Raw genomic sequence first — 13,086 nt, forward strand, 5'->3', positions numbered from 1 at the left:
ATAAGTTCAAAATATAACTACCTACTGGCGACCGCCCACACACACACACATTGATGAAGCTTCTTACACAGATTTAAGCCATTCTTTCTTCCCCGGAATTATAACTTTACAGCCCAGGCTTTTGTCCCATGTCAGTAGGGACAATAATCTGATCCCCCAAATTCCTAGTTCCTTTCAAAGTCGTAGGACAGACTACTGTCTGCTTTTTCACCCAACAAACGAAATTCAACCACATTGTTCCCAATATGAGGCAATTTAACTTGCTCCACATCTTAGGAAGTTACTGTGTGAGATACAAGCAATCTGCTCAACTAGACTACCTTGATATATTACATATTTCTGGCAGTCTTCTCACCGCAAACAATCAATCAATCAAACATTTGTAAAGCATGCTACTCACCCGTGAGGGTCTCAAGGCACTGAAGGGGGGGGGGAGCAGCTATTGATCGAACAGCCAGGTCTTGAGGAGTCAGCAAAACCAAAGGGGATGATGGACGGAGTGTTGAACATTGCAAGCACTCACCCCCAGTCAACTGATTTGGGTTTAATCCATCATCATTCTGTAGCTCACTCCGCCACCCCAGTTAAGACATGGCCATATGAAAATCAGTCTGACCCTGTGCCTCATGGGAACAGTCCAGCCCGAATTGCCAAGCCATGTCTTCCCCGGACCGGAAACAAGCATCCTGGGACCAGTTTCAGGCTAATCAGCCGTCATCAGCCAGGCTAGCTTGAATCCAGTGACAAAGTGAGCAAGGGACCCACGTGTGGGCATACCCTGCGAACTTAGAGCGAACAAAGCAAAACCAAAGGGGATGATGAACGGAGTGTTGAACACTGCAAGCACTCACCCCCAGTCAACTAATCTGGGTTCAATCCATCATCATTCTTTAGCTCACTCCGCCACCCCAGTTAAGACATAGCCATATGCAAATCAGTCTGACCCTGTGCCTCATGGGAACAGTCCAGCCCGAACTGCCATGCCATGTCTTCCCTGAACCGGAAACAAGCATCCTGGGACCGGTTTCTGGCTAATCAGCAGTCATCAGCCAGGCTTGCTTGAATCCAGTGGCAAAGTGAGCAAGGGACCCACGTCTGGTCATACCCTGCCAACTTAGGGCGAACAAAGCAAAACCAAAGGGGATGATGGACAGAGTGTTGAACATTGCAAGCACTCACCCCCAGTCAACTGATCTGAGTTTAATCCATAATCAATCTTTAGCTCACTGCGCCACCCCAGTTAAGACATGGCCATATGCAAATCAGTCTGACCCAAGCATCCAGGTCTTGAGGAGTCTCCTGAAGGTCAGCAGGTCCTGGGTCTGTCGTAGGTGGATGGGGAGGGTGTTCCATATCTTGGCGGCGAGGTGGGAGAAGGATCTGCCGCTGGTGGTTGTTTGGTGGATGCGCGGGACGGTGGCGAGGGCGAGGGCAGCGGAGCGGAGCTGGCGGTTGGGGGTGTAGAAGGTGAGTCACTTGTTGAGGTATGCTGGTCCGGAGTCATGGAGTGCTTTGTGAGCATTGGTGAGTAGCTTGAAGGTGATCCTCTTGTTGACGGGGAGCCAGTGCAGGTCCCTCAGGTGGGCGGTGATGTGGCTGTGGCAGGGGAGGTTGAGGATGAGGCATGGGGAGGTGTTCTGTATGCGTTGGAGTCTCTTCTGGAGTTTGCCCGTGGTTCCCGCGTAGAGGGCGTTGCCGTAGTCCAGCCTGCTGGTGACGAGGGCATGGGTGACCGTTCTTCTGGTTCCGGTGGGGATCCATCTGTAGATCTTGCGAAGCATACGTAGGGTGTTAAAGCTGGAGGAAGAGACGGCGTTGACTTGTTGGATCATTGACAGAGAAGAGTCCAGGATGAACCCCAGGTTGCGTGCGTGGTCGGTGGGTGTCGGCGCAGTTCCCAGCGGGGCCAGCCACCAGGAGTCGTCCCAGGTGGAGGGGGTGGAGCTGAGGATGAGGACCTTCGTCTTGTCCGAGTTCAGTTTCAGGCAACTGCTCTTCATCCATTCGCCGACGGCCTTCATCCCTTCGTGGAAGTTGGTTTTGGTGGTGGCGGGGTCTTTGGTGAGGGAGTGGATCAGCTGGGTGTCGTTGGCGTATAAGACTATGTTGAGGTCCTGCGTTCGGACGATGTTGGCGAGCGGTGTCATGTAGAGGTTGAAGAGGGTCGGGCTGAGGGATGATCCTTGGGGTACACCGCAGTTGATCTTGGTGGCTTTGGATCAGAATGGAGGGAGGTGGACTCTCTGGGTTCTGTTGGTGTAGAGGCGTGTGCGAAGGGTGTGGTGGCAGACGGTGTCGAAGGTGGCTCAGAGGTCCAGGAGGATGAGGGCCGCGGTTTCGCTGTTGTCCAGCAGGGCCCTGATGTCGCCGGTGGCAGCGATGAGGGCAGTTTCGGTGCTGTGGTTGCTGCGGAATTGGGACGAGTCCAAGGTGTTGTTCTCTTCGAGGAATTGGGTCAGTTGTCTGTTGACGATCTTCTTAATGACTTTCCATGGGAACAGGAGCAGGGAGCAGCAAACCCTTTAACAGCAAGCCCTTTAAGTCCATAGAACCAAAAAGCCTAGAAAAACCGGAAAAAATATGACTAAAGAAAGCCAGTACTTGGTGATAATCTGATTTGGAGCACAATGCATCTAAGAAGGGTGAGTGATTTGATTTGATAATGAATTATGTCGAGAAGCATTTAATCTCATCCAAACCGGTTTTGAAATATTTGCATAAATAAATAGGTTTATGAGATTATTTGTGGTATATAACTCTGGGAAACAGTATTTACACATAATTTTGCATGTAGTTTTTTTAGTGTGTTTGTCAGTGCTGGCAATGTATTTATTGGTATTGTATATGTAATTGCTTTTTTATATCCATTTTATTAAATATAAGTATCTACATTTACTGAATAAAATAAAAGTTAAAGTGATGTTATAGTTAGGTTTGGTAATAAGATCTCGGCATACTTTAAAAAACACAGAAATTCACTGAAAAATACAAGGGTTGAAGTGACGTTATAATTAGGTGTTGAAATGAGAACTAACGTCTAAAAATAAAAAAACACAGTAATTGACCAGTTATAGTTTAATGAATTAAGTATAACTTGAGCCCTCATCATGCACTCTTTATGACCTCATGACATATTAAATGGAATCATTGTTGACAACACTCATAATATCTAATACGACATCACTGATGACATTATGTAAAGATTGTTATGCCCTCCTATGGGGTAAGTAATTCATTAACCTACACCCATGCCCAATTTTCGATCATCAATCAAGTGATTATGAGCCTAACCTTTGACCACATGCTAGATACATAGCATATCTGTCAAATCACCCACATTTGGAGGATGTTACCCTCTTTTACTGGTATTCACACACCTAACAATCAAAATGCTTCCATACAGTTTGACGGTGTCACCCCTCCTAGGAGTTCAAATTCTATTCACCCTAACAGGATCACCCTCTTAAATACTTCACATAACCCACAGTTTTAAGTTAAGAGATTGAGGGGTAGGCATTTGCTACTAATATAACACCATCTGCCAGATTCATGGACAACATTCCATAGTTTGGAAAAATACACTACATACATGCCTGCAAGGAGCAAAATGGCATACAACCTTAGAGAGATGTTTACAACCTCAGTTAATTTATACCATTTCTAAGTCCCACCCCCACATTTTACAACAATCTGCAGCGCTTCAAAGTCTTCAGAAAGTTCTGGAAATAAACATTCACATCTTATAAACATTTTTTCTTAAATAAAATGTGTCTGTAGGATTGTATTACAACTATTTAACATGGGCACATGCCCTGAAATATTTTGGTGGAAAAGCAATTGTCAACAGAAGCTTCGCTTTTCTTAGAGATTTTTTGCAACAGGATTTGTCTTTAAACCACAACTGGAAACATGAATCTGCAACCCACATCATGTGCACTGAGCCTTTACCTGTTTTTAACAAGGAGTACTACTTGCACCACAAATTTTATTAATATGTGAACGGTGCACCATATAACTTTCAATACACATTACCACACTTGCCTTCAGGGTAATTTCAATTCTATGCACTCACACCTGTCCACACAGTAACTCTACGCCCTTTGCTAACAACTTTCTTTTCTAAAAGTATGAAAGGGTTTATTGAATAATGTGTATATGCAGATGATGTCATTTGAAATGTCATTAGTGATGTCATCAATTATGTCATTTCATAAGTCATCAGTGGTGTCATGAATTGTCATTTAGCATACCATGCGTGATGCAATATGTGAGGTCATAAACAGCACATGATGGGGGTGCAAACTGTAATTAGTTCACTAAACTATAGCTGGCACATTTCTGTGGTTTTTCAATTGTTAAATGTTTGTTCTTATCCCATGCAACACCAACCTATAGCATCAGTTTAACTCTTATTTTTTTCAGCCAATTTCAGTTATTTTTAACATAAGCTAAAACCTTATTACCATACCTAACTATAAAATGTGTTTTCTTTAATCATATTCAAAGTTGAGCATACATCCAACCCAATTTAGACCATGTGCGGGGTGGTTGGCTGCAGGTCGTGCCTCTAGCTTGCTTCTGATCCCAACCTCTGCAAATGCTCTAACCCCATGGGCATCCACCCCCCACTGTACACAGCTTTAGCCATGCACAGTAGTCGGTTGGCTCTGTGCCCAACCTACAGTTAGCAATACTTACAGCACATGACCTATGGCCCACACAATGACGGTTAGCCACAAGGTCTGGTCATCTCTTCAGTTTTTTGCATTTTTTGTTTGTACCATGTTAACACATTACTGGAACTGAGGTACCACAGGGGGTACCCATGACACAATATATATAGTTTTTAATTGACTTCTTGGGGACATGGCATTGGGGGTCAGGGTGTACCCACATGTGGCCTTTGATTTATTTTGCAGACCGAGTCCTCGAGTGCTGCAGAAGCTGCCACAGCACATTCTCCATGTTGTTGACAGGCAATCAGGATCCATCCTTCCACTCTGAATGGGCAATCAGAGCATATCTTGACGCCAATGGTCAATGGTTATACATATATGATTGGTAACAGTGTAATATGGACCTATATTTGCATTGAGGGGTTCTGGTGACATTTACAAACCAAACTACTTGCTATGTCAAGTCAATAATTCTTTATTTGGCCAATAGAGACCATAAAAGCACATCTACATGCCACATATTTTTTAAATTTCAAGATTAATTGATTTTAGTACTCTGTAGAAAGATTTAGAGCATTTGAGCATTATCCATTTAGTATTCATTGCCTGAGACTGCAGATATGTCTGTCAATGTTTTGAGAAATGTGGGGTTTTGCTTTGATAATGAGCTAATATTTAAAATGCACTTTATGCAACAAATAGCAACACAAAGGAAATAACGTGCAATGTGGAAGAGAGTAACTTTTTGCTGATAGTGTTTTGCTTTTACAATGGTTATTATTACACACTTGGGAGGATTCATTTGCAGAGCTTGCATCAAAGATGGGTCTGCAAGGGTGAGCTTGGCAGGTGTGCTGAGTAATGGTCTAAGAGCAACACTGTCATTGTGAAAGGTTTCAGACGAAATATTGTGTTTACCTTTTGTATTTGCTTAGTGAAGCTAAATATCCTGCAAATAAATTCAGTACTGTGAATTATGGGAAACACCTATTTGTGTGAAATATTGTGAAATATTAGTTTCGAAATGACTGGTAAATATTTACTAGGGTGGCTTACTTATGTAATATATGTAAGTTTGTGAGTGTGTGTCTGTGTGTGAGCATTCCTATTTTTATGAATGATTATCTGAATAAACAATTTATTGATTGACTGAAACAGAAAAGAAAACAATTGATTAATGTCTATCTGTCCACGCTCTAAAGCTATTATCACATCTCCATCTTCTCTGCACCACACCAGCATTAAAATCTTCTAAAAAGTGTAGGTATGAAGTTGAAGAATTCCATAGACTGTAGTTTGTGATAAGTGGGATTTAACTTGAACTGCCTGTGCATCCACCCACCAAATAGAAAGAGCTCATACCCAGACTTTTTTCCATGTATCAAATCTTAGGAAATATATCTCAGAGCAACCTTTACTCTTTCGAGCTCTGTTACTTATATAAACTTGATTAGCATTCACAGCTCAGGTATTATCCTCTAATTACCTTTGGAGTTAAAAGTTCACGAGGACGTCTTTTACCAATATTAGGCCGTTTGGAAGGTAAACTTTGGAACGAGTCTTCATATCATATACGTATTACACAGAACCAAGTGCAACCAGCATGCAAATGTTCACAATAATTTGGAAAGTTGTTCTTCCTTTATCAGTTGACTGTAAATTTTGCGAAAACTTGCATTAGCTGTTATTGTCTAATTATACTAATATTAATAATAATCCATAACGTTAAAAAAAAGCAAACTGCACCCCTCCCCTGAATACCATAACTCTTGCTAAAATAGTATTACAAATGCGGGAGCCAGGTTCCAGAAATCCTCTACTGTCTGCCACTCAATGTCAGTGACTGGGCTGTTGTTTTGAAAATGCTCTGCCAACACGGCACAGGTACTTCAAATAAAAACTTTTTTTTGTAACTCACAGACATGTTGGATTTACCTCTGCTTTCCCTATGAATATTCATATGTCTATTGTGGCATTAATAAAGGAGCATGACATCCGTATTACATTAAAATGTGCATATTGGCATTAACATTATCGTGTTATGATGTTGTACCAACTGCTGTTTCACTTACCTTCTTAGCTCTTTCATCTTTGCATTTCTTTTGTTGTGCTTCTAATTTAGCCTCTCGTCGGACATCTTGCCCAATTCTCATTAAAAGCAACATTTCTTGGAGCTTCCAGTCCTAAATGTCACATGATTTACAATGTTATGTTTACAGTAGCCATCAAATGTATTATGTGCCATTTAATAACATACAACTGATTTAGCTAATTCTTCTGTCAAAGGTAAATTGACAAGAGCCAGATTAAAACAAAAGAAATTTATGATCATAACTTACTGACTCCTGTTATTTATGCATGTGTAACTTAGAAAAGATTCTCAATGCTAGCTTCTAATGTATCCAAGGATAAAGGCAAAAAGTCTAAGTTACTTATGTCTACCTTATTGATGACTGGAAACTGAGTATGGAACAAGGGGTAGGAGGGGGAGAAAGAAAGTGCTCACTGGAGATAAGGTGGAAGGGATACCTATATATGCCCTTCGTAGTCTGTCAGGATCATCAGAGGCCAAGGCTGAGAGTGAATCTCTTAGTAGATGTGAGCTCATTGCGGGGCAGAAGGGTAGGCAAAAAGGTATTAAAGGGGAAGGAGGAGACAGAAGCGACAGGAGCGAAAAGAAAATAGAAGGGAGCGAGCAGGAGCAGGCTGGAGAGAAGGCTGACATAATAGGCAGGAAAAAAGTAATAGGTACAGAAGCCCCCGAGCTCCGGTGCACTGCAGTCACAAATATACCACCTTCCGATATAAGCTTGAGACATAAAAGGCCCGCCCCAAGACCCTCAAAAAATAACCGGCTAGACCCTAAAATTAAAATCACCCCCTCTCTCAAAACTTTCTTTAGGGTTCTGCCCAAGGTATTAATCCTAGGGGAAAGCGCTATGGCAGGTCTAAATGATTCTTCAGCCGCTGGGAGGAAGGTTACATCTCCAGAAAGCTTCCCAGATCTTTCAGCCCGAAGGGCCGACGAAGCATGCATCTCAGTAATTGACACTAGTATTATCCCAGGGAAACTTGGAACAAAACTCGATGAGTCTCCTATACTGCTGGATAAAGAGGATAAATCAGTAGGGGCACTTTTAGCAGGTCTGACGGCTGAAATTAAGAACAGATTTGAAATATCAGAATCTAATCAGTCTGAAATAAAAAAGGCCTGTGAGGTCATGGAGAGAAAGATAGATGATCTTAGCAGTAGAACAACCTCACTGGAGGAAGAGGTCAAGGAGCTTAGAGAGACGGTGCAGGCAAACTGCGCAGAGATTGAGAAACTGAAGACCGTCGAAAAAGAGAATATGGATAGAGTGGAGAGGCTAGAAAATTTCCAGAGACGAAATAATTTAAAAATTCTGAAGGTGCCGGAAGGCAGAGAAGGGGATGATATCAAATCATACGTGGTTAGACTTATCAAAAATAAGCTCCAACTAGAGGAGTCGGAAGAAGACTTAGCTAAGGACATACAACATGTCCATAGAGACCCTTTTAGACTCAACGCAACCAGGTCTAAGCCTAGGAAAATTCTATTAAATTTCCTAAATTACTCGTTAAAAGAGAAAATCCTCTCCAAGGCTCTGGGGTTGAAATCAATCGAGGAGGATGGGTTCAGATACGAGATAAGATCAGACGTCTCCGCTACCACCTCCAACAGGCAATGGGAGATGGGGCAAGGGATCGAGAGTTTAAAACGCTTGGGCGCCTCAGTCCAGTTAAGATTTCCTGCCTACTTAAAAGTCATGCTGAATAATAACATGTATATCTTCTACTCTGTGGATAAACTAGACGACTTCATCAAAAGTTTTCAGTCTGGTAGTTAGGGGGAAAGAAGGGCGAAAAAGCCACGAATACAATCAATCTAATCTACTAAAAGAAAAAAAAAATAATAATTTCTTTCTTTCTTTCTTTCTTTCTTTCTCTAGCCCAGGGACGCTTGAAGGCGGGGGGCACTCATATGGCCTTGAGCCATGTAGATATAGGGTTTTTTTTTCTATGGAGTGGGAGGGTGAGAGGGGACACAGGGTGGGGAGCATTGGGAAAAAACAAAAAAAAATAGATCCTCTAGAGCCTCTGAAAAAATTCCTAACACCTATGTGTTATTTTATTTTGTATTATTGTTTTTTCTTTTTTATGAATGACTGAAAGAAGCAAGGCTGTAATAAGATTACTATCATGGAATGTTAATGGTCTTAGGGTACGAGGGAGGAGGTATAAAATCCTGCAATATTTAAGAGACTGTCCAGCCGAGATCATCATATTACAAGAGACCCACCTAACAGAGAAAGAGGGATTAGACCTCTTTAGAACCCAAAATTGGATCTCCCAAGTAGTTTGTTCATCTCAGTCGGGAGCCACTAAGGGAGTGGCGATTCTTGTCAAAAAAGGGCCACAAGTCGTGCTCGGATCACATATTTCAGATAAAGCAGGCAGATGGCTAGTGGTGAAGCAAAGATCTCAGGTTACCCCTTTATGTTAGCGGGATATTATGGTCCCAATAGGGATGATGTCCTTCCCTTGGGAGAGCAAGTAGCTGAATTGGTGGACTCCTCTGATCCAATCATTCTGGCCGGCGATTTTAATGCTGTTCTGGACCATACTCTAGATAGGTCATCAGGCAGTAGGGCATGTGTTAATCCGAAAATGTCAATGCTCATTAAACAAGTCATGATACAGCTGGGACTTCAGGATATCTGGCGGTTGAAGGCTGGACTAAAAAAAAAGGTTTTACCTTCCAAAACCATAAATATAGACATCAGTCCAGGATAGACTATTTCCTCACCGACAGTAGCCTGACTAAGTGGATCCAAAAGGTTGAGCATGTGGGTGCCCATCTGTCAGATCATTCGGCAGTACTTCTATATCTAGATTTATATGAGAAAGTCTCCCTATCAAGATGGATGTTGGACCGCACAATTTTACAGGATGAGGATATAGTGGCCACACTCGCTAGAGAAACAGAGGATTTTTTCCTATTTAATAAAGGTTCAGCTACATCTGGAGTAATCTGGGATGCCTATAAGGCCTTCTTGAGAGGTAGGTTAGGTACACTAGCGGCTGAGAAGAGGCGCAACTATCGTAAAGATTTATTAGTAGTGGAGGAAAAGATCCAGTCCCTAGAGAAAGAAATCTCTGATACCAATTTACAGGAGGAAGCCCGGGGAGTTTTTCTCCAAGAGATACTGAGAGAAAAATCCAATCTGTCAATAATTCTACAGGATAGAGTTAGAAAAAGATGGGAAGCCAGCAAGTTAGCTCACTTTAAATACAGCGAAGGTTGCAGTAAGCTATTGGCCTGGAAAGCAAAAAAAGAACAGGTGAGAAACAGGATTGACCATATCCGAAGCGACTGCACAGGCGCCCTTACCACCAACAATGAGGAGATCCAACAAGCCTTTCATAATCACTATAGTAAGGTGTACCACGAAAATTTAAAACCTACTCAGGAAGAGGTCCAAGCATGGTTATTTCAAGGCTTAATCATTTCAGCCGATAAATCTAGGGGTCTGAATCAGGAGATAAAGGAAGGGGAAGTGGAGCGGGTATTAAGGCAAGGGAAGAAGGCCAAAGCCCCGGGCCCGGACGGGTTACCTTCTGAGGTTTACAAAGCTTTGGCGAACACACTAATACCCTTCCTCTTAGAGGTTTTTAATGATCTTTTTATTAAGGGCGCTGAAATGCCAGCCTCATGGAACGAAGCTAATATCTCCTTGATTCTAAAGCCTGGAAAAAATCCAACTAACTGTGACTCATATCGGCCAATTTCCTTATTGAATTGTGACTATAAGATCTTCACAAAAATATTGGCTGACAGATTGAACGGTCCTATGGTTGAGCTGATCCATACGGACCAGAAAGGATTTATTCGTGGAAGGTTCCTAAAGGAACTAACTCACTCACTAATAGGTTCAATAGATCTTGCAACCACTTACGAGCTCTCATTGGCGGTGATTGCTTTGGATGCCACTAAGGCTTTCGACCGAGTTAACTGGTCCTTCCTACAAGCAGCAGCAAAGTCAGCAAACCTGGGTTCAAACTTTTGCAGAATATTGGGGGCTATATATAGCCATCCGAAAGCCAGACTGTTGGTTAACGGTTCTCTAACAGACTCAATTTGTATAAGTAGAGGCACGCGACAGGGGTGTCCTCTATCACCGCTTTTATTTAATCTGTATATAGAGCCTCTGGCCAGAAGAATCAGGGAAGATCCTGAGATCAAACCTTTCCATTTCCAAGGCTGGAACAAGAAACTGGGCCTCTATGCGGATGATATTCTCATTTATACCACCAACTTGCATAGAACTATGGGTAAGATTAACACATTAACAGAGGATTTTGGGAAGGCATCAGGATACAATGTAAATAGAACTAAGACGGAAATTATGTCTTGGAACCTAGAAGGGGGAGAAGGAGGTCAAAAGGTGGCAATGAGATACTTGGGTGTTCTGATCCCACAAGATCTTTCCAAACTAACAAAAATGAATTTTGAGAAGGCAAAGAAAGAGATTAATGGGTTTTTAAAAATCTGGGCGCACCTTCAACTTACTTTGCTTGGCCGCGTCAATTTAATAAAAATGATGGTGCTCCCAAAACTATCTTTTTTGTTTGATGCCGTCCCCCTACCATTTGATAAAGAAGCACTTAAAAAATTGCAGAGTCAAATAAATTATTTTATTTGGGCAAGTAAAGGCCCAAGAATAGCCTGGAAAAAACTGAGACGGAGGGTGGACAAAGGAGGCTTAGCTTTGCCAGATTTGCAATTTTATTCATGGGCATTTCTATAAAAAAATGGAAAGATGCTCTTTAACACTCCCACAACATCGGAACTTGGAAGGATGTTTGATGTTATGGCAAGTCAGGAAACTGGAGCCAGCCAGGGATTTTTGTTTAAGTACTCTGACCCCAAATACTTCAAGAAAGTCAGGCTGAAGATCTTGAAAGGCCTGGCAGAGACTTGGTACAGGGTCAGAAAGGCCTTGAAGATACCTTACTACAGCTCCATGGCCCCCATCTGGGACTCACCAGGCTCACCGGGATGGGCCAAAGATAATCTAGCCAGACCACTGAAAGAGGCAGGCCTAACCAGATGGAATCACATTTTGCCTGAAGCACAATTAATAAGCTGGGATACTTGTAATCAGTTAACGAACCAACAGATATCAAGATTCAAGTATATTCAAATACAAAGCTGGTGCCAAGATCCTATCACTGTGATAGGAAAACAGAACGATCTGGAAGATGCACTTATAAAAGAAGCAACTATTAAAAAAGAGCTGGCCTTGATGTATTGGTTGATGGTTGAATTGGAAGATGGAGCTTTCACTCTCCCAACAGAGCTATGGGGAAGATGCTTGCCGGGGTCGTCGCTGGAAAATATGTGGCAAGTATCTATGTCTATGCTTTTTAAAACTGTTAAATCCGCGCATCTAAGAAGAAATCACCTTTTCTCCATCCATAGAGCCTATTGGACGCCTCAGAGGCTGTCTAAGTTTGGAAGAGGAGGTGATGTGGCATGCCCTAAGTGTGGGAGCTTGAAAGAAGATGATGTTCACATGTTCCTAGAATGTCCCGAAATCCAGGTATTTTGGAAAGACGTGAGTAATGCACTGTCCAAGATGCTAGATATCAACATTAAGGTAAGCATCCCGATGGTCATCTTCGGATGTGTAGACTCCTTAGAAAAGGTTACGGTTAATAATTCTAAGCTGTTCTTCTATGCCATACTACTGGCTCGCAGAGAGATTTGTAAGCAATGGATAGCTGTACTCCCCCCTAATTTTTCTGATTGGGTGCTTTCCATTAAATATGTGGCTGGACTGGATATGAGAGCTTTCAAGAATCACCATTTTTGGTCCCCCGCGTTGGAGTGGTGCGAACAGCAAACACTTTTGAATATCCGATGATTACGCCTGCAAAGCCTCGTCCGGCTAACTTGGCATGTCTCCATTTGATGCTTCCCATTCAGCGCTCAGACGCTTGGGGGAATGCGGTGGAGTGAAAAGCGAGAAGGTGAGGTGGACTGCGATGCTCCCAAAAACCCCGGGCAATAAAACGATAGAGCTGAGCACCCTCTCCTCCCCTTCCCTGTTTCCGTTTTTTCCAGCACACAAGCACAGAGGGCCACGGCTATGTCCAGTTAGGTGTGCAAATGGAATCTGGTTTTCTTTTCTCAAGGCATATGAGGATAAAAAAAAAAAAATACAAAAAAAAAAAAGAGTATGGAACAAGGGGTGGGAGTTACTTTGTATGCACCTATAAATAAAGAGGCATTTAGGGACATCAAACACCAATGACCATTGGAGTGAAAAGTGAGGTGAATTACACTAATAATTTCAGAACGGAAAAGATGTGCCTAACAAAATGT

At 42.4% G+C, this 13,086-nt stretch overlaps 1 protein-coding gene across 1 annotated transcript in view; it reads right to left on the reverse strand.

Annotated features, from left to right (window-relative positions):
- Nucleotides 1-13,086, reverse strand: part of LOC146823139 (uncharacterized) — a gene marked incomplete at its 5' end in the record, with an annotated part of 688,665 nt that overhangs the window by 540,113 nt on the left and 135,466 nt on the right. The window contains one exon of the mRNA XM_085606373.1: nucleotides 6,749-6,859. Within this exon, the coding sequence (XP_085462499.1) occupies nucleotides 6,749-6,859 (111 nt within the window). The remainder of the gene's footprint in view (nucleotides 1-6,748; nucleotides 6,860-13,086) is intronic.

The sequence above is a fragment of the Triturus cristatus genome, chromosome 5_2, assembly GCF_964204655.1.
Source record: "Triturus cristatus chromosome 5_2, aTriCri1.1, whole genome shotgun sequence".
NCBI lineage: Eukaryota > Metazoa > Chordata > Amphibia > Caudata > Salamandridae > Triturus > Triturus cristatus.